We start from the raw sequence: 22,950 nt of genomic DNA, 5'->3' as shown, positions 1-22,950 counted from the left end.
CTTTTTTTTTTTTCTTAATTGTAATAGAATTTCCTAGATGGAAATCTGAGGACAATGCCATTTGGGATTGAAAAATGGGGAAGGAAGCCATGGACATTTATTTGGTGGATTTAAACTCTTTCTTCTGATCAAGTTTTGAGCTAGTCAACTTCAATTATAGGGTTACCCACTGTGTCACTGGACTGTGTTTTATTGATTAATATGTACTTTACCCATTTTTTGTTTTTCTATATACATTGTCCAGAATTCAATAAAAAATTATGAGATATATTAAAATGCAAGAAAGTAAAAACCCATTGTCAAAAAGACCAGGTCCAGATATGTCCTATGTTGGAATTATTGTACAGAGATTTTAAGATACAATCATAAAGAGTGGACAACATGTGTAGATGGATAGGGTTTCTGTAAAGCCACAGGTGTGGTCACACATACTACAGACCTAAAAGATAAGGGTGCCCCATGGGAGGAGGGAAAGGCAGAAGCATGCACAAGTGCCTGACTTTCCCAAGGCCTCTCACGGGGTTTCGAGGCTCCTGCTATCCTGCCACTGTATTTGTGCATACTCAGCCTTCTCATTTAGAAAATCTATCTTTCCATCTCTAGTCCAAATGTTAAATGCTGTCTTATCTGTGACATGTGATTCTCTACAACAATAATAATAATTAATAATAACAATGGCTAAATTTATTGAGCACTTTCCATATTCCAGGCACTTTTCTAAACATTTGACATTTGTTATCTCATTTGAAATTCACAAAATACTCAATGGGATAGAAAACAATCTTTACTTCTTTCCAGAGTTGTTTTTCTTAAACATCGACTCTGTCTTTACCACACCTGTAAACAAACACTTTCAGAGTGGCTTTTCTTGTTTATAGGACAAAGGCAAAGTTCCTAGGCTCATCTTCAGAGATTTCAGTGATCTGGCCCTATTATATCTGACCAGCCTCTGTCTCTTACATTCTACATCCAATGCTACAGTCACATCAGATGTGCTGCTATTTTCTGCACATGCCATAGCATTTTCTATACTTGTTCTTTAGGGCAGCTAGCATTTCAGCTAAAAACAACTTTCCCAGAATTAAACTTTCATGTCCTGGTCCAAATGCTGTTTTATTCATCCAACCAGTTTGGAAATACAAAGATGAGTAAGTCTTCGTCTTCGCACTTGAAAGTCTTACATTTGTAGGGTTGATGCTGACTACACTTATTGCGTAGTATGAGATTCTTTTGCCTACCTTCAACCAGAGTGAATCAGTGCTGCTCTGATCCTGTAACTTATTCAGACACATACTCATTTCATTTCTACCTGTTTTTTTAACCCATTTTCCATTAATTTATATGTTTCTTAAAAGTAATAGATACACATAAATTGCTCACAAAAGTTGATTAAATGAGAGATTTGATTTCATGAATTAGACCAGCCACATAGAGCTTTTAAGAAAACTTCTGCTAATCCAAGCATGTCATATACAAGCTGATTCAAACATTTTCAGAGAGATGATTCCAAATCTTACAGTCATGAAAGAATGTTCTAGAAGTTTTCTTGTTCTAATCATGAGATTCCTCTAATGGGTCTCTTTTCAGTATTTTTCTCTCTATGATGCCGTAATTATTGGGACTAACTTGTTGATAGTGTCGAAGTCTAAATGGTATAAAAACAGATGAATACAAGATTGTATTCATTCATCAGTCAGGCTGATTAGGGATCAAATTAGGGTTCTACTAAGATTCTTAATAGCAATGTGACCTTCGACAAGTTTCTTGACCTCTAAAAGGTTCAATTTCCTTCTCTATATAATGAAGACAAAATATGTGTCTCAGTAGTTTACAAGGATTAAATATGTCATTGTGCTTAGTGGAGTGCCTGACACTAGTGCTGAAGAGCTACTAACAATCTCCATTATGAAAAGCACCCTACTTACTAAGTCAGAAACTTTACATATCCTTTTTGTCTTAGACACTGCTAGTTTCATATGCAGCTATGTGAAACATTATATTCAGTAACTAAGTGCAATGGCAGAAGCCCACAACAGTTGCCGATTATTTAAGTGATTGTTGGGAATTTGACTTTTTTAAAGTTAAACTACCTGGAAGTATAGATAATTGCATAATCTAGCACAATATCTAACTAGAGTAACTATACACTCTTTGCAATTATAAAGGGGAAGATCTATAACCGAGGAAAAGCATTTGTCTTTCTCTTTCTCAGGTTCTCTTCCAGTGAATTAAGCATTACAATAATTATTCTTATTTTCAGTGTCAAGTTTAATGTCAACTTTGTTTCACTGTTTATGGGAAAATACATAAAAGACTTTGGAGAAAGGCATTAGCTCAGTATTCCAAGATGTAGAATAAGTAAAAGTGTAATTAAAATGTCAAAAATTCAAGAATTCTATGTGATTACAGCAAGGTAGAAACATCATTTACTTAGGGAGTTAAACAGCAGTTTGGAAGGAGAAATGGAGTAAACAATGTCTTTTAAAGTGTAAGTTCTTGTGTATGTTGTAGTAATGAGTTTAATTCAAGCTTTTATTACTTTTGTGTGGTCATAAAATTTTACATAGCCTTAAGGAAAGCCAATTGGTGAAATGTGTGATTTTTTTTTTGCTTGTGTAGAAGGGCTAGTGTTAGCAAATGTGTGTTTTATTTTTGTTTCTAACAGTTTAACATAGACAAAGAGGCTGGGGAAAGGCAGATTTACCACCGGTACTGCATGGAGCGAGCCTCCGTTCATTGCGCTCATGTGTTCACCACGGTTTCTGAAATAACAGCAATAGAGGCCGAGCATATGCTGAAGAGAAAGCCTGGTAATTATTATCCCTGGATCACCTATCTTTCAGTTCCAAATGACATTAGACTATGAGGATTTTGTTTTTCCATCGTGAAGTTTGAGGAAAAATTGCATCCAGTTACCATGCATCTCTTTTTTTTTTTTTTTTTTTTTTGAGACGGAGTCTCGCTCTGCCGCCCAGGCTGGAGTGCAGTGGCCGGATCTCAGCTCACTGCAAGCTCCGCCTCCCGGGTTCCCGCCATTCTCCTGCCTCAGCCTCCCGAGTAGCTGGGACCACAGGCGCCTGCCACCTCGCCCGGCTAGTTTTTTGTATTTTTTAGTAGAGACGGGGTTTCACCGGGTTAGCCAAGATGGTCTCGATCTCCCGACCTCGTGATCCGCCCGTCTCGGCCTCCCAAAGTGCTGGGATTACAGGCTTGAGCCACCGCGCCCGGCCCATGCATCTCTTTAAGTGTATTTTAATTCTCAATTTCAGTAGGTTTGCAGGGAAACCAACGCAAAGCTGTATCTGGAACATGGCTAAGTGTTCAATCTGTGCTTGTTGAATAAATGAGCTATGCTTGAAGTAACCTCAGTATGACCTGGATTGTCATAATGAGTTGGTATGTGTAAGGAAGCTCAATTGACTCTTGTCTTTTACGAAAATGAAAGCCAAGAAAATAGAAATTTGTGTGAGACTATCCCAGTCCTACGTCTTGTAACGTTGCCTCATTGGTGCTGTGTTGGTAGAAACATGTTGTTTTACCTATCCCCAAATTCCTTGAAAATTTTTCTAGGAACTATCTGCAGACCCAACCAGCGCTTGCAACGTGAAGAACTTATACTCATAAGACATTGCCCTGTCATCCGGCCACAGCTGATTGGCCGCAAAGAAGACATCTGACATAAGCTAGGCCAATCAGAATGCTCCCATTCAAACGAATCTCTAAATGCACTGCCATATGATAGAATGCCAGTTTTGAGCTATTGATAGTGTTTATTTTTCTATTCTGTTGCACTGGATGCAAAGAGATTAAACTACACTGAATTGCTATGAGAAGCAAAAACAGACTTGAGAGAGAGAACTCTAGGTTCTCCACAGTGATTTTGACCACTTTTTTCTTTTTTTTTTTTTTTGAGACGGAGTCTCGCTCTGTCACCCAGGCTGGAGTGCAGTGGCCCAATCTCGGCTCACTGCAACTTCCGCCTCCCGGGTTCAAGAAATTCTCTGCCTCAGCCTGACGAGTAGCTGGGATTACAGGCGCCTGCCACCACGCCCGGCTAATTTTTGTATTTTCAGTGGAGACGGAGTTTCACTCTCTTGACCAGGCTGATCTTGAAATTCTGACCTCGTGATCCAACCGCCTCGGCCTCCCAAAGTGCTGAGATTACAGGCGTGAGCCACCGCGCCCGGTCAATTTCAGCCACTTTTAAAAATCATTCCCAAGGCTCAGCTAAATCTTTGCCGTGAGACACTCCGGCATCCTACTAATAAATTCTTTGTTATTATACTTAAGCCAGCATTAGTAGGTTTATATTGCTTGCAACCAAACCATCCTAATTAATATATCCTCCTTGCTTAATTCCTATGGTCTTGTCTCTAGTTGTCCTTCTTTCAGATAGCAGAATGTGTAGAGGAGGTATTTCAAGGTGCTAGATTAAAACAAACAAACAAAAAAATAAAAAACAAGATAGAACGAGAACCCAACTAATTTGAATAGTGAAGCATTAAAAACCTATGGTAGCATTTTTCTTTCCAAGGATTTTCTCTTGGATTCACTTGGATTCTTACTCCCATTCTTCTTTAGGGAGTTTATTCCATCAATATGCTTATTTCTCTCTTAGATATTCCTTTTTCCTGTCTACAGTATCTTTTTATGAGCTCACAGAAATACTTTCTTTTTTTTTTTTTTTTTGCCTATTCTAAAATGAAAATTTCTCTTGAGATTGCTACCCTGCCAAATGTCATACCATCTCCTCCTTTCTCCTGCTGCCAAATATCTTGTAAGAGTAAACCATAATTGCTAAGTTCACTTATTCATTCGCCCCTGGGACTCTGGCTTCCGACCTCCAACTCTGGCCTAAAATTGCTTTTCCAAAAATCATCAAATTCAGGGTCATCTAATGTTTTTTATATTTCTTTATATTCTCTAGCATTTAAAGGTGGTGAACATCTGTTTCCATTCTTTTTCATGACACTGCACATTCTAGTTTCTTTCCAGTATAATCTTTTCTGGTGCTTCTAATCGTTTTCCTACTTTCTTTTACTTTTCAAAGTGGACATTCTCCAAGACTGTATTCTGGGTCCTGCTTTCTCTATATACTATTTTCTTAAATTTTTGTTTTCTTAAGAATATAGGTACAGAGTAGTGGTCAAAGCATGAGCTTTTTGCCAAACTACCTGTATTCAGTATCAAAAATGATTTTATGTTGAGTATACGTTACTAGCTGTGTGACATTATAAAAGTTGCTTAAGCTCTCTGCATAATGTGGATATTATCTTCATAATGTGGATAATAATCCTTTCTCTTAGGCCGGGCGCGGTGGCTCAAGTCTGTAATCCCAGCACTTTGGGAGGCCGAGACGGGCGGATCACCAGGTCAGGAGATCGAGACCATCCTGGCTAACATGGTGAAACGCCATCTCTACTAAAAAACACAAAAAACTAGCGGGGCGTGGTGGCGGGTGCCTGTAGCCCCAGCTACTCGGGAGGCTGAGGCAGGAGAATGGCGTGAACCCGGGAGGCGGAGCTTGCAGTGAGCTGAGATCTGGCCACTGCACTCCAGCCTGGACGACAGAGCGAGGCTCCGTCTCAAAAAAAAAAATCCTTTCTCTTATCTAGAATTGTTGCAATGATTCGAAGAGTTGACATCTGGAAAAAACTCAGCTCAGTGCCTGCTCCATTGTAAAGATTTAGAAAATATCAACAATTATTATTTTGTGTGGATCACTGTCTAGATTTTCCCCAAGTTCTCATCTATTACTGAGTGCCCACAAACTAGATTTACCTGGAAATTCTACCAGAAACTATAAACACTGCAATCTGGTCTTCTTCAGACTTGCAGTAGAATCATGTGGTGGCTCTGATGGAAATTGTGAAATCTCTGAACATTTTATGGCTCAAGAAGGTCAATGGACTTTCAGTAGATCAGTAAACATATAAACCCTCCCAAGAGCATTCTGAAAAAAAAAAGGATCACATAGAGGAACTATGACTTTGTATTCCTTGGTTTTTCTTGAAGTCCTCCCCCATTAAAAGTTTAACTAGAGCCATTACTTTTAATGCTGAGGGCACAACTACAGAGCAAGAGACAAATTGACTAGATCAAAAACACACATGGGGCCTGGTATTTTTCAAAATATCACTATATAATCATTGGCAAAAGCTTATTTTTACTACTGTATCATTATGCTGTTGCCATAAATTTGACTCAAAATAATTTAAGATGTTGAAAAGGTGATATTTTCTTAAAAATATTGGAGGGAAGGCAGGATTATATATTTACTAATTATAGATACAAAACTGAATACAACATATGCCTTAAATATCCTATGTTGCTTTAAAAAATTTGTCATTTTCCCTTTAATATAGTCACTAATAGTGTTGCAATTACTGATTTTTGAGCCCATGTTAATACCTTAATATGAACTCTAGCTAATACCATCCTTTAGTCAATGTTTTTCCTTTGTGTTGGCGTTGCCTAACATCAGAAATAGGGATAACATTGACACTGTCTTCTACTTGGGAACAATAGTAAGAAATTAGTGACCAATGTTGCTTCCAGGGCTTTCCCTTTTCTCTTTTCCAGAGAAAACCTATTCATATTCTCTTATATGAACTAATTAATTTTAACTAATCAAACTAATTTAACTAATTTAACATCATTTCTTAGTTATTTTACTACATTTTACTATGATTTTAGGTTATTTTTATATAATGGTGCAGTAATACCATTATATGTTACTGCACCATTATATAAAAATAACCTAAAACTTATAACCTATATAATGGTGCATTCACATCCATATATATATATATATTTCACGGATGGAAATACTATAATGGTGTTACTGCACTTTTCTTCCCAACTCTGCACCTACATTGGTAGCTTGAAATCAGTCATGATGGGAATATTTACACCTTGGAGAAAGGGAAATACTAAAATTATCTCTCTCTTTCTCTTTTTCTCTCTTTTTCCTGGAGTACTTTTTGTTAAATTTTACCAGCATATGACTGCACATAGGCCTGTGCATATGAGATTATTCTGTTATTAATATGGATATTAGAAGACCTCATTGGCCTAACTCTTTAGGCTAATAAACAGACAATTTCAGGACACAGATCTGTTTTTATAATTGTTTGCAAAACAATTTAGAAAATCGCTGAGGATTACAATCCATAGTAAGCTGGTATCCACATACATTCTTGCCTTCTATAGCTTTTTGTATGGTACAGTTGTATGACACCACTGCATCAAAAGGGGGGAGACTCCTGAACCAGGCTGCTTTGGTTCTAAATCCAGCCTCTGTTACTTTGTACTCACTTGACATTGACCAAATGACTTGATATTCTGTAGGCCAGTTTCTTCATTTGTAAAATGGGGACAGTGAAAACAACTTACCTCATAGGGATTTTAAAAAATTATTATATGTCAAATGTAATAGGGCCTGGCACAAAATGAGCCCTACGTAATTGCTATAGAAAGATAAATACGTTTTAAGATGTAATTGTCATACTATACGAATCACATTATATAGTTCATTTAGGAATTACTCACATGAAAGCTTTCACTGGAAACCTTGGCTGCTTAAAATTGATTCTACAGTGGCCATGCATGTAAAAGAGTATAACAAATGTCAGATTACTTAATAAAAACTCATAAAAATCAGTAAGTTTTTATTTTCCAAAAAAAATGACCAAAAAGCGTGGATTGATTTTGTGGAATCATATCAAGAAAATAGGCAGTTAACTGTAAAAGATTTTTTTTTTTTCTTTTGAGATGGAATCTTGCTCTGTCACCCAGGCTGAAGTGTAGTGGTATGATCTCAGCTCACTGTAACCTTTGCCTCCTGGGTTGAAGTGATTCTCCTGCCTCAGCCTCTCCAGTAGCTGGGACTACAAGTGCCTGCCACCACGCCTGGCTAATTTTTGTATTTTTAGTAGAGATGGGGTTTCACCATGCTGGCCAGGCTGGAAAAGATTCTTAAAATTACAAAAATCTTCATAGCCCTGTGATAAATTTTTTTTAACATAGCTTCTTTTTTCTTGCTTTTACTTTTATGCTACTAAATGTGATAACCCATGTATTCAACTCAGTAGGTAGTTTCCATCATATGCTATGAGTGGTCCCTCTGTTTCTTGTCACAGACCAATATTTGGAAAACCAAGAATGTCTTCCTGCCTGAGCAACCGAATCTCCTGGGAAGAATGAATCAGTTGCGTTAGAAATAAGAAATAGAAATAAGAATAGAAATTAGAAGTAAGAGGCTGCCTTTTCCAATTTTCCAAATGTACAAAAGGTGTCCCATACACTTGTGGAAAACAAGATGGCAGGAGGTAGTTTAGTGCAGGGTTTAGGAAACAGTATGTGGGGGCAGACTGCATGGATTCTGCTTCGACTTACCAGCCGTGTGTTCTTGGACAGGGTCTTTGAACAAGTCTGTGCCTGAGTTTCCACCTCTGAAAATACAGATAAGAGCACTCACTCCTTTGGTTTGTTGAAGAGATTGAGTTACACTGTAAGCCTTTAAAGCAAAACCTGGTGCACATTAAATAATTAATAAATGAATACTATAATAACAATTATTATTGCTATTGATTAACCTGTTTCATTGTACCAGTCCCTCATTGTTATTTTGGTCAGGCATTTCTGATTTCCTATTTCAATCAATAGACCAAATGTGTTGTGAATTTTTATGAACTGGAAATTTTATAAATTTTACTTTTTATGGTAGTCAGAAAGTAGAATGTTAATAAACATCTAGCTTTATAGTTTTAAAGATACTTATTTCTACAATGTACCCTCTTTGAAAAGAGAATTTTAATAATAATTTTGTTTTACTTTTCTAGATGTAGTTACTCCAAATGGCTTGAATGTTAAGAAATTTTCAGCAGTGCATGAGTTTCAAAATCTACATGCCATGTACAAGGCCAGAATCCAAGATTTTGTTCGAGGTCATTTCTATGGGTATGATTTTCTTTATTAAAGAAAAGAAGCATCAGATATGAGGGATCTTTGGTAGAGAGAAAACAGAATTGTAATAGTAAATGTTTATCTTTCCCAGCCCCCTTTGTACATTAACAGAATTCTTGTGTACATTTTGTTACTATTGCTGTATTTCATTTGAAACTGTTTTGTTTTGTTTTAGTCATCTGGACTTTGATCTTGAAAAGACTTTGTTCCTTTTCATTGCTGGGAGGTATGAGTTTTCAAACAAAGGAGCTGACATCTTCCTAGAATCCTTATCCAGGCTAAATTTCCTGCTGAGGGTAAGAAAGCTTTAGGACATGGTATAACAGCCTTGTAGGGAGAACTTTCTTCTGTGGGAAGTGAAGAATAGTTTTCAAGAGAATAAATGATAATAGTATTCTAAAAATGGCTTCAGCCTTTCAATTTACATATTGGAGTTGCTATAGTGTTGACTTTTATATTTGTCTATAATGTCGTCTTATTTTTTTAGGAGAAGCTTAAGCTTATCCCATTATATATGCTATATTTTAAGAAGTCATTATAACATCCCTTTTCCCTCACATGAGTTTGTAATCAATTGAAAAATAAATATAGAGAAATCAAGTGATGGAGAGCAAAATATTAATTTTCAAAAAATCATTGAAGACTATAATGGAAGATGTGGCTTATGTACATGGCAGTAGGCATCCTAATACTGACCCTTGTTTTTACTCTTAGCCATTTAATCATAGGAAGCTCTGACCATCACTCTCCTCCCCCAACTGAAGCATGTGCCACATAGCTGGCAGCCAAACCAGACATCTCTAACTCTCTGTAGAACAGGGCAGACACACACACACTCGGTTCACTCACCTCCCCAGCCACACCTCCTTCCTGCGACTGAGAGTCTTAAACTGTTGAACTAGTGGATGTCACACCACATGAAAGCATGAAGGAGGAAAAAGAAGGTTCTTACTCCCAACAATGTGAAATCATTTTTTCACTCAGGAAGGTAGGATACAAAGTGGGTTCTCAACTAACTGAGCAATACAATATGCATAAATAGAAGCAATTATAAAAAAATGGTACCATGTCATAGCTGTTGATGGGAGCTATTGGTTTATATTCCAATCCCAATCACATAAAAATACAGAATAAGTAATAGGAAAATATTCACAGGAGAGGAGTGTAGAATTTCAATTTTAATGAGATAATGAGAAAATCTAAACTTTCCTGAGTTTTCTACTACACTCGAGTTAAATTTTTATTTCTTGGACATAAATTTTTTGCTTTAGAGCAGGCATTATATCAAATATGCTAAAAAAATTTACTAAAGCCGCATTAATAAGCAAGCAATTCATTAATAAAGTCCAACTCTGCAAAATAGAACTGAAGGCTAAAAAGATTATTCTTAAATAATCTTACTTCATATTTTCCCAGTATATATTCATTCAACAAGCTTTATAATGGACTTACAACTATATAAAATATAGAGTCTTTAGGGACATTATTAATAAACGTATTTATATAATTATTAAATATTCACTTTATTTATAGATTTGAAGAAAAGACTGATTACCATTACACTAGACATAAAAAATAACTGCAATACTTGGAGAAGTTAAAAGAAGGAATTCTCTTTCCACATAGTACATTTATTCTTTGATAGCACATTGGCTGGTCCTAGTGTGAGTTTCCTATTGTATGCCTTTAGTAGCTTTCCCTAATAAAATGTCAGGCCCCGGAGAGCCCAGGCTACGTACCAGATGGTAAAGTGCCCCACACTCTGGAGCTAGTCAGTCATTTCCAGAACACATAAACCTCCTTAGAGGTTCATGATTTTAAGTGAGTTTATCCTTTCATTCTTATAGCTTTTTAACAAGTCATTGCCTTTTGAGAGATGCTAAGCCAGCAGTTTAAATGTCAGTTTTGGCACTAACCTGTTGTAGGAACTCAGACAAAATATTTAACCTCTCATTCCTTTCTTTTAACATTAATAAAATGAGGAGAGAAATGCCTATTATACATGATTATTGGGAGTATATTTAAAGCACCCCAGCACAGTGCTCAGCATGTGCTTGTTTCTTTACTTTAGGGCTAAAAACCAAAATATAACATCATGAGAATCAAGACATTTAGCAGAAAAATGTGAATAATCTATTTGTCATCAATCAACGTGAATAAGCAAAAAAATTTAAATATTATTTTAGCTTTTACCAAAGCTTAAATCTTTGTTAAATTTCCAATCTGAAATTTTAAAGAATTAATTTTGGTCTTGTAATATGAGCTCTCATTCATGCTATTTTTTTAACCACAGAAAAGCGCAGTGTTATCAATAGCAATTGTTATCTATTCTAGATTGTCAAAGGCGTGAAAATAATCTGTTTGAATTTTCAAACTGTTAATTGACAAATACTGATTGAAAGTCAATTTGTTCATTGACAAGTACTGACTGAAAATTGAAAATTTAATTAAACATTTATTAAATAAAATTATTTAATAAATTTATTATTTAATAAATAATCAATAATAAAAATAATATAAAAATAATAAAATTATTACTTGAATTTATAAATAAAATTTAATTAAATGTTAATTAAATGTTTACTTAAATGTTAATTTTAATTAAAATTTCTGAAAAAGTCTCAGGAAGGTGAATATAATTTGTCTGTGACTCATAATAACTATTCCTTTTATCTACTGGTATTTAAAACACTACTTTTCTATGTGTAAGTTCAATCTATCATACTTTTAAAAAATCTTTGATAGTTGACTCTATTGTGTTTACTAATTCCTCATCAGATGCATAAAAGTGACGTCACAGTGGTGGTGTTTTTCATCATGCCTGCCAAGACAAATAATTTCAACGTGGAAACCCTGAAAGGACAAGCAGTGCGAAAACAGCTGTGGTAATCTCACGTCCTGTGAATGTTCTCAAGCAATAAATGTAAAAAGATTTCTTTTAAGTGAATGATATCTCATGTATCGCCTTGAACTTTGTTTTTTCCTTAAGATTATTACAGACAAATAATACTTGACTCTCTTTTCATCATACTACTATTTTAGATTATTACAATGCTTATAACATTATAGGTGTTATACAAATTTTGGAATGAGCTACCATTGAAGGAACAAGGAAGGCCCTGTAGAAATCTTTAAAGATGAGTCAAACATTTTTTAACTTTTTTTGTGTGTGAAATTCTAAAAACATGTCAAGCAAAAAGCTTAGTGATATGACCCCCTCTATACTCATAGTTCAGATTCAACAATGATCAATGAATTCCCGTCTTGTTACATCTATACATCTATCTACTCTCCCTCTCTGCTCTCTATGCTATTCCGATCATCATGAAGCAAAAAAAATTTTAAGCACTTTGTGCTGGCCATGGTGTTCTGTTGCCTCAGCTCTGGAGATGTCAACTTAAGCTGAATTGGCAAGTAGCAAAATAACAGAAGAGACTATAAAAAAGATACCTGTAATTTCAAAGAATGTCAACAAAACAATAGCATTATCATAACAAATAAAGATTAAACATTGTCATACTGTTTAAATGATAAATCTGTTTCAAACAGGGACATTGCACATTCTGTGAAGGAAAAGTTTGGAAAAAAACTCTATGATGCATTATTAAGGTAGGTGCTTGAAATGCTTTGTACTTCAATCACTCAAGGCTTCATTATTCAAATTTAACAATTTAGATATCATAACTTGTTATTTTTCTTCCAAATATAAAGGAATTAATCTTTGAAAGTGTGTTATGTCATGTGAACAGTGTTTTATCCTTCATTTGACAAAACTTGTAAACAGCTGTACAAATAGGAACACAGTTATATGCAGGCAAGTTCTAATTCAATGATGAACTCATTAAGGGTTGATATGTCGGTCTGAAGCTGAGGGAGACTTCATGAGATTTTAATTCAAAATATATATTAACAGTGTGTATTAAATATGTACTTAAATATTAAGTCTATATGAACACATTTACTTAATAGAATAATCAACATTATTTATTAAAACACATGAAATGTATAATATATAATCTGATGCTTAGGAATCACTGAATTAGTGCCAGCTGTTTTTATTTTTGTTATTAACATTTTTTCCCTGCAGAGGAGAAATTCCTGACATGAACAATATTTTAGATCGAGATGATCTAACAATTATGAAAAGAGCCATCTTTTCAACTCAGGTAATAAGGAAAAAAGCACCTACCATGTCCCATAGTTATAAAATTCTATCTAATCAGTATTTTAATTTATTGGAATGTGCTAATTTGGAACATTTTTAGACCTAAGGCTAGAAAAGACATTCTTACCTAGTCACTTAAATGATTACTTTGGACATTTTTTCATTAGTGGTTTTAAGGACTCCTTAAAAAAATCTCATGAAATTTGTCTTTCCACTCACTTACAAAATTATTTTTGAATCAATATATTCAATATAAAAATTGTGTATAGTTTAGTAACTACAAAAAAGTCCTAAATATTTCCAAAATATAGAATTTGAGTCACATTAGAGAAAAGAGTATTTCTTAGTCGAGTGGAATTATTACAAAAGAGATAAAACAAATGTGTTAGACTTGCATCAAAATGCTTGTTATAATAGGGAAGAATCAGGTACTGGAGGACAGTCTTGCTAAAAGAAATCAGTAAAGTTCATCTTAAGTCAAGACTTCAGGACACCTTTATATTCCAAATAAGTCCTGGAAGCAGTCAGGAAGTCCAGGTCTCTCATATAGTAGCTGCAGGGGGAAAACAAAAGCTTCATGTGTTCATAGTATGCAAAGGAGATTTTTCAACCCATATCTTCCTTTGCAACGCACACAAGACTTAGTCATCATCATTAGTGCCGTCTCAAAAGACTGAAGGTGTGAAGGTTGGATGAAATGTCAATGACCTATTGTTGAAATTAGTCACCCTTATTAATTCTTTCTGCAATTGACATTTCCTTCCCTCTCATACTTCAGCGACAGTCATTGCCCCCAGTGACCACGCACAACATGATCGATGACTCCACGGACCCCATCCTCAGCACCATTAGACGGATTGGACTTTTCAACAACCGCACAGACAGAGTCAAGGTAGAACTAATTGTTTATGTGGGGAACTTTAAACTTACATAAAATATGTTTTCTGAGAATTTATTAGGAGCTTTCCTTAGTTGTTTTTACATCTACAAGAAATATTTTAAGTATTTTAAAGGAAAAGTGGCTCAGTTTCTTGTCTCGGATAACTAAAGTATAATGAATATTTTGGTATAATTCTTGAAAATTGAAGCATATTCATAGCTTTGAGCTATACTTCTAGCATTTATTTCCACTGTACATTACTGCCAATAAGCATAAGGAAATTACTTTTTAATGACACCAATTATTCTAAGAATTATTTGAATGAAGGAATTGTTGATATTAACATGAATTGTATTTGTTTCTTTCTAATAAAGTTCAACTTAAGGGCATAATATGAGAAGCTTCCAGTTTCGGAGAATGTGGCTGATAATGTTTTTATATAATTTTCTATAGAGCAATTCATTCTTTTGGCTTGAGTTTCTACAATGACTAGGCACAATTTTACTTGCTGAGGACATTTATATGAATAAGACCTGATTTCTGCCACCGTGGAGCTTAAAGTATATGATATTTACTGAGGGCCTGCTGTGTTCCAGGCATGGTTCTGGATATAGAAAACAAATACGAACATGCAAACAGATAATTGCTTACCTCTACTAAGCTCCATCCACTAATGTTCAAGATCAAATGGCCACAACAAATATTTTCAAATGACCCCACTTTCACCTCTTTCTTTTGTTTTTAGCAGTTGACCTAATTGAGAATTAAATGAATTATGAACTCCTTCAGTGTCCTCCCATGCTGGCCTCAAATATAGGTTTTGACCTATCCTTACATTTTTTCCTTCAGGTTCTTACAACTATTCTAAGATTTCAATACGCACATTCTTAGGAAACTTGCCTTATCTTTTTACCTTCTGTTCTGTTGTACGTTTCATTCTTATCACTAGCTTCTTCTTTTGCTATCTATAAATATTTCTTATATTTCTCCATGTTAAAAAAGTCAAACAAATAAATTTGGCCTTCACCCTCTTTCCCTTTGATGTTTTTACAAAACCATGGGAAAGATGGTTGCATGTAGAAAAGGTCATCCTTAGTGACTGTTGGATACTGGGAGTAAGAAAGAGGGAAAATTCAAGAATAATAGCCTCTTGGCTTCAGTATTTAACCAGTGCTTCCTAAAAATCAAAACAAGTCTTTAGCAGAAAGTGGTTTGAGGGTCATGTCATGAACTGAGTTCGGCTTCTGATGAATGGAGTTTGAGTTATATGTCAGATACACAACTTGAGATGTTTAATGGGCACTGAGAAAACATAGGCCTGGAGCTTACAAGGGCAACCTTGAAGGAGAGATATTGGTGCATGGGCAGCAGTGGACGTCAAGGAATGATGACCCTGACACACTGAAAACTAGGTTGAGGGCCAGGGTGGTTGTTCACACGTATAATCCCAGCACTTTGGGAGGCTGAGGTAGGTGAATTGCTTGAGCCCAGGAATTCAAGACCAGCCTGGGCAACATGGTAAAACCTTGCCTCTACAAAAAATGCAAAGAAATTAGCCAGGTGTAGTGATACATGCCTGTAGTACCAGTTACTAGGGAGGCATAAGTGGGAGGATTCCTTGAGCCTGGGAGGTAGAGGCAGCAATTGTGCCACTGCCCTCCAGCATGGGTGACAGAGTGAGACTCTGTCTCAAAAAAACACAAAATAAAAATAAAAAGACTAGGTTGAATGAGTAGAGAAAAACGTCAGTCCAAGGAAACTTCAAGATTTAAGAGAAAATTAGAGGAAGAAAAGTCAGGGAAAGAAAGAAAGAGCAGGGAACAGAAAGAAAAATATTTCAGAAATTGAGGTGGGAGAAATTTTCTGAATTGTAGGAAGACTTCATGATACAGCATTAAGTAACACAAGCAGTTTATAAAATGTTCCATGCTGTGGAACATTTATATCAAACATATCCATACGCACAGAGATGGTCCTAGGCCATAGCATTGTTACTGAGATGCCAGGTTTTTGATCTGGGTCCCCTTGCTCGTGAGGCAGAAAGCCAGTCACTGAGAAAATCACGAGCCAAACTTTCAGGGAAGACGCCCTGTATGGGTGCTGCAGCCTAGGAAAATGAGAGATCAGCCTCATACTCATCTCCCCATCTGACTAAAACTGGGGAGTTTACACAAGCGGGGAAGGAACATAAAACAGGAATTAGGAAAGGATAAAGAAGCAATCAGAGGAAAGAGCGGTCTGGCGTCTCATTGTCTGGATGTGGTGATCTGGTGAGCTTCTGTGCCTTACCTGAGGATCAGTTTCCTGAGGGAGGAACTCAGATGAGACAAATGTAAATTTCAAGTTTTAAGATCAGAAGTGTCAATTTCTATGTTTGTTTAAAAACCGTAAGTATTATTTCTATAGGACAATGGAGCCACTTTCATTGTAAGTGGTTTTTATTTTCTCATTTGTGTTTCTGTATTTCTGAAATATCTGCACCTAGTACACCTCCTATAATCAGTGAGCTACATCCCTGGGAATGCAGGAATGTATCCATCAAGGTAAAAATAATACTAAGGGATAGAAATAATTTCTAAGAGATAGAAAAATCTATCCCTTAGACTTTTTAGTATTATATCCACAATTTAGTATTATAATACCACTTTTTAGTATTATACTTCATTGCAGAGGATGTCAGTACTAACTAGGCCTCATTCTCATATAGTTTAACCTAGGCTGGTCTCTCTCTGTCTCTCTCTGTCTCTCTCTGTCTCTCTCTCTCTCTCTCTCTCTCTCTGTCTCCTGGAAAGGAAATAGTAGGGGCACGGAAAGCCTTTTATTTCCCTGTAGATTTCTATTTTTCTCAGAACCTTTTGTGTCACACTTTTATCTAAATCTATATATCTTTTTCTAAGGATCTGTCTGCTGCCTGGCACATGTTACATACAATACATGCAGATAGAAGGGAGGGATGAAGGAAAGTGGGAAAAGGAGGGATGGATCATGCAGCTGGCAGTAGTTTATGCTTCCCTTGCTCTTGGGAAGACTGAGACTGGAAGGTTCCTTGAAATTGGAAGCTCTAAATGAAGAATGCCATGCTGATCTGTGTTTTAAAAGTGTTTTGCATCAGTGAAACAATTTTCCAGGAATAGAAAAATACCTTATTTCCTAAGCATACGTAACACTTTCATACTTCTGTGTCCTTCCTGATGCTATCATCTCTTTCTGAAATACTCTTATCTGTCATTCTAACAATTCTTCTGGGCTCCAACCTAAAAGTCATTATTTCCTTGCCCCTTTCCCTAACACACATTCCTCTACTCAAGACGGGAACAGTTGTTTCCTTATCTGCATTCTCGAGAAGCATTTTATCTACTATAGTTACATGAATTATTACAACAAATTGTATTTTTAAAAATGTTATGTGTTCATTTCTCTAGAAGAACTCAGTTATTTGAGGCAGCAATCATGTCTCATATGTATTGTCTCTGTTTAGGTTCTCTGAGAAGCAGTCGCCAAGGTGAGGTTAGATATGCAAAGGACTAATTAGAGGAAAGCCCTGTGAAGGACCAAGGGGTTGAAAGCAAGTGCAGGCAGGGAGATGCAGGTCTTGCAGGTCAATATACCTATGAAGAGAGAGCAGGAAGGAAGGATGATGTAGGAAGAGCCACAGACTACAGCCTAGATTTAAAAATGCCTCAGTCTGTCCTTCCTCCCTCCCTCCCTCCTTCCGTCCCTCCTTTCCTTCCTCCTTCCCTTCCTTTATTCCTTTCCTTCCTTCCTTCCTTCCTTGCTTCCTTCCTTCCTTCCTTCTTTCCTTCCTAGAAAGGACAGTCAATGTATTCAATAAAAAACAAGAATTGATAAAAATTGGCTAATATACAAAAAATATACACACACAGCAGCACTTGTGCCTCACACGGGAAAAGCGGTGGTCCAAAACCACTCAACATGGCTTGTCAGTTAATGGAAGAAAGAAAGGAATACATACATACACATGTACACAGAAAAATACGAAAAATAGTTTTCAATAGTGCAGTCTACAGCTAACACAAATTCAGAACTATTTTACGGTGCTTCATTTCTTAATACAAAAGAAGCCTATTTTATGTGTGTGTGTTTTGTGTGTGTATAAATTGGTTTACTGTTAACTTATTTTAAATATATTAGTGTTAATGTTACTACATAAAACTTTTTCCTGTATTCAGCAACCTTTCCATTCTGTTTTACCTTTATATGTACCTCCCACTTACCAAAATAGTTTCAGATTGGCAGACAGATAGATGTCTGATTCTATGAGCAACTGAATACAGATTCCTATTAATAGGGATAGGGATTCCCCAAACAAAAATTGCCCATTAAAGGCACCTGTTGGGCAGAAATGACTTTACACTGGTACTCTTTCTGCCAGTCCTGTAAGTTAGGAGCAGCTGCTGCAATTGGTGCTGTCAGTCAAGATTCCTGGGGCTAAGATCTCCAGAAGGAAAGCTGAGCTGTATTTCCAGGGCTGGCAGATCTATAAAAAATGCAGCAGACTAAGTCCATGAAGATGATATTTAAATCCCTGACACTTATCAATTTTGTAAATTCACTGAATCTGTCTGTACCTCAGTCTTCTCATCTGTGAATGGTGATAAAATAACCCCGCACTCATAGAACTGTAAGGATTAAATTAGACATAGGCCAAGTGCAGTGGCTCCTGTCTATAATCCCAGTTACTCAGAAGGCTGAGGCGGGGGGATCACTTGAGGCCAGGAGTTCGAGGGTGCAATGAGCTGTGAATGTGCCACTGCACTCTAGCCTGAGCGACAGAGTGGGACCCCATCTCAAAAATAATTCATAAATAGGTACTTCATTTAACAGCTTGACACATAGTCAATACATAATAAGATTTCACTTCTTTTAGTTCTTAGCCCAGTATCTGACACATGATGGGAACTCATTATTTTTAGAAGAGAGATGTGAATAGAGTTTGGTGAGAGTTGAAGAAAGCGGATTTATCTTCTCCTGCAGGATTTGGTAAGACGTTTTATAAAAGAGATGACATATTAGCTAGATCTTGATTAATGATCAGGAATTCATCATGTAAATAACAGGAAAGAGGACTCACCAGGCAGAGAAAAAAAGTAGAGGAGAAGGCACAGAGATATCAAAGCACATGACTTTCATAGGATGAGTGGAGATGAAAGTTTGGCTCATAATTTATGTCTATACAGTTAAACTCATGAATATTTTGAGATGTTCATTTATTATTATCATAAGGCAGCCACAGACACACACAAAATAAATGTACAGCTCCTTCCTGACATTTACTATATACTCGAGGCACTGAGAAAAATTCCCATCAATTCAGAATTAGGCATTATATTTTATTAACAATTCTTTAAAACTTTGGCAATAACTTAGGCCTGAGCTGATTTAAGTAACTGTTTAATCACCTGCTTACTTAAAGAACTCTATAGAGTGGCTCTAAACTCTCTGAGTACATTGATAAGTTTTTGATACGAATGTCATATTTGATTCAGCAAACATTGCAGGTGATTTTGAATTCGAATTTATTTATCATTTTGCCTTAGCTACGTGGTATGGTGAGGAAAGCCCAGGCTGAAGATTTCATGTCTCAACTGTGGGCTGCCACAGTGTAAAAATAAACTAACTTCCTGAGACCTTTCTTCTGTCCTGGGATAAATAAAGAGTCAGACAAGTCTTTGTCTCTGTTTCTGTTTTGTTTTTCCTACTGATCTAAGTAGGGCCTTCTGTGAGCCAGGAGTTTTCCTAGGGGCTTTTTTATACAGGATCTCATTTAATCCTCTTTATAACCTTCAGCTGACCTCTAATATACCTTCCTCATCCCTGGGCTTCTGCAATTGGCCGGTTTAGGGCCAGAGCAGCTGTTTTCTTATTTTAGTTGTGCTGTCATTCTGTTTGGCTGGGAGCAAAACAAATGAACCATGGTGTTTTCATGTTCCAAAATGGACTTTGGCGAGTGCAACTTTTCCTAAGCTTGGAAACGCTAAAGTAGACACAATGCTTTTCAAATCCCCCTTTCTTGTTCTTTGCCAAGAGAGTACAGTGGGTTGCCAATTTGATGATTGCCCATATACAGTATCTGTGTCTTTTGTCTCTTTTTGTAGTGAGGTACTTTGTACACAGTAGGAACTCAAATCGTGTTCTATGAATGAAAACACTGTGTTCACTTTTACTCTGCCATTTTGTAATTTCTGTGATTGAATTCTTAAGTACTGCAGTTTGCATATCTTATTTTATTTCTTCTTAAGTTTAACTTCTCTCCTACTTGTGGATCTGCTGAGATATAATTAATGTTTGTAATGTCCTTGAGGATCCAAGGGGTAAAACTCTCCACTTTAATCCTTGGTATATAAGATTATAAAGTGATAAAAATCAATTTAAAATTGATAATTCAATGGCCCTCTTTATGTCTTCTTTACCAATTGCACAATGTCATTAAGATTAAATGAGGTAATATGTATATTTATAATATATAAAATGTTCTACAAATATAATGATAATTGTTATATATCCTATTAGCGTTTTTCTTCAAAGTAATCTCTTCTGAAGAATGTGTACTTATGATTTCATGAATAAACATGAAAAGTGTAGCGTGCTTATGTAAAACTAGTTTGTCTTCTTTCTCTCTCTCTCTTTTTTTTTTTTAAATGGAGTCGTGCTATGTCACCCAGGCTGGAGTGCAGTGGAGCGATCTCCGCTCACTGCAACCTCCGCCTCCCAGATTCTAGGCGATTCTCCTGCCCCAGCCTCCCGAGTAGCCGGGAATACAGGTGCCCGCCACCACGCCCAGCTGATTTTTGTACTTTTAGTAGAGACAGGGTTTCATCATGTTGGCCAGGCTGGTCTCGAACTCCTGACCTCAGGTGATCTACCTGCCTTGGCCTCCCAAAGTGCTGGGATTTCAGGAGTGAGCCACGGCACCTGGCCTGTCTTCTTTTTCTTTATCTTTCCTTTTCCTTCCAGAACAATTCAGTTCTTTTTTTTCTTTTTTTTTTTTTTTTTTTTTTTTTTGAGACGGAGGCTGGCTCTGTCGCCGAGGCTGGAGTGCCGTGGCCGGATCTCAGCTCACTGCAAGCTCCGCCTCCCGGGTTTACGCCATTCTCCTGCCTCAGCCTCCCGAGTAGCTGGGACTACAGGCGCCCGCCACCTCGCCCGGCTAGTTTTTTGTATTTTTTAGTAGAGATGGGGTTTCACCGTGTTAGCCAGGATGGTCTCGATCTCCTGACCTCGTGATCCGCCCGTCTCGGCCTCCCAAAGTGCTGGGATTACAGGCTTGAGCCACCGCGCCCGGCCAACAATTCAGTTCTAAAGCCATTTGGTGGGCAACACAACGTAGGTATCTGCACTAGAACAGGGAGAGTGCTGTGGAAGTCCAGAGAAAGGCATCAGAGTCCCAGCAGTTTGAGAAATGTCTACACAAAGAGGAGCAGGCTAACGCAATGTCAGAGCCAGAGTGGAGAGAGGAGGGCATCCGTGCATGTGAGGGAGTGTGAGGAGAAAGATTAGTTACACAGAAGAAGACTGACCCAATACATAGCAAATTAAAGGTAGCAAAAACTGGGTGTGTGTGTGTGTGTGTGTGTGTGTGTTCTTTGTCTCTGTCTACTCAGAGCACTTGGGGGAATTAATAGGCCAATGACAATGAACACACCTGTTAGCCAGGTCTTGATTGCTAAATACCATTTGCTATTAAAGGGAACCAGGGCTGCCTTTAGAATTGGCAGATTCTAGAACTGTGACAGGTAAAGTACAAGATGAGCCTGAAACTTCTTGTGTCAAAAATCAAAGAAATGCTCAAGGAACGATGAAGGCTTGTTAAATATATACAGAAACAAACTTGAAGGAGCTCCCACTGGCCAAATCACGGACAATTTGAGTGTCAAAATAAATAAAGATAGTAAGGAATTAGGATGCATTGAATGACATAAGGAACCAGAATTCCAATAAAAATATTAATTAAAAGTTTAATTAGGAATGAGATATTTACACAACCTCAAAATAACTGTCCCAATACTTGTTAATAACAAAGAGAAAAAAGAATAACTTTACAGTGGAGAAGCCAAAAAGGCCTGGCCTTAGTCAAGAGATCAAAATAAACATCATCATTAATGAAAAAAATAGAAAACCTTTACCACCTGATTAAAATGCAATGAAAAGAACACAGCACCACTTCTGTGATATATCTGCCAAGGATGTGTAAACTAAATCTAATTATGAAGAAGCATAAGACAAACCCACACTGAGGGACATACATCAAAATAAATAGATTATAGTCTTCAAAAATATCAAAGTCAGGAAAGCCAAAAAAGCCCATGAACTCCTCCAGATTAAAGGACTCTAGAGGGATGTGACAACTAAATGCAATATGTAATTCTGAACTGGATGCTTTGGTTTAAAAATCACTATTTTAATCATCAGAAAACTTAAATGGGGTTTAAGGATTATACGGTAGTGATGTATCAACGTTAATTTCCTGACTTTTCTGTTTTTGTAAGATTATGTAAGAATGCTCTTGTTTGTGGGAAATACACATTAAGTATGTGGGAATGTTGGGCATCAAGTCAGCAGTTTATGAATGGTTCTGAAAATACATGAATTCTCTTCATATTGTACTTGGAACTTTCTGTAAACGTGGGATTCCCAATACTTTTATATCAGATGTCACTTATTTTCAATAACCCCTTAGGTATGGGTGAGGCTGAGAGATAATCTAATAATAGCTCAGTGATAACTGTAGTAAGTGGGAGAAATAGGACAATTCATTCACATGGTTAGCAAGTTAAATAGTTATTCTAGTCACAACTTTCTAATTATAGCCATGCTGTCATCATTAGTAATATTTTGTGTCACTCACAATGTAATGGTTACAGATACAACACATTTTAAGGCTAACCCTGAACTATTAATATTTTCCCATTACTTTCTT

General features: G+C 36.6%; 1 protein-coding gene across 1 annotated transcript in view; it reads left to right on the top strand.

The window, feature by feature from the left end:
* Positions 1–22,950, top strand: part of GYS2 (glycogen synthase 2 (liver)) — a 69,736-nt gene that overhangs the window by 33,679 nt on the left and 13,107 nt on the right. Inside the window, exons 5-11 of the mRNA XM_011955087.1 lie at positions 2,666–2,810; positions 8,844–8,961; positions 9,143–9,263; positions 11,746–11,852; positions 12,517–12,576; positions 13,055–13,133; positions 13,911–14,024. Coding sequence (XP_011810477.1) covers positions 2,666–2,810; positions 8,844–8,961; positions 9,143–9,263; positions 11,746–11,852; positions 12,517–12,576; positions 13,055–13,133; positions 13,911–14,024 — 744 coding nt within the window. The remainder of the gene's footprint in view (positions 1–2,665; positions 2,811–8,843; positions 8,962–9,142; positions 9,264–11,745; positions 11,853–12,516; positions 12,577–13,054; positions 13,134–13,910; positions 14,025–22,950) is intronic.

Source organism: Colobus angolensis, unplaced genomic scaffold (genome assembly GCF_000951035.1).
Source record: "Colobus angolensis palliatus isolate OR3802 unplaced genomic scaffold, Cang.pa_1.0 Scaffold11, whole genome shotgun sequence".
In the NCBI taxonomy this organism is placed as follows: domain Eukaryota; kingdom Metazoa; phylum Chordata; class Mammalia; order Primates; family Cercopithecidae; genus Colobus; species Colobus angolensis.
The sequence above is the reverse complement of the archived record's forward strand: the minus strand, read 5'-3'. Positions and strand labels throughout refer to the sequence as shown.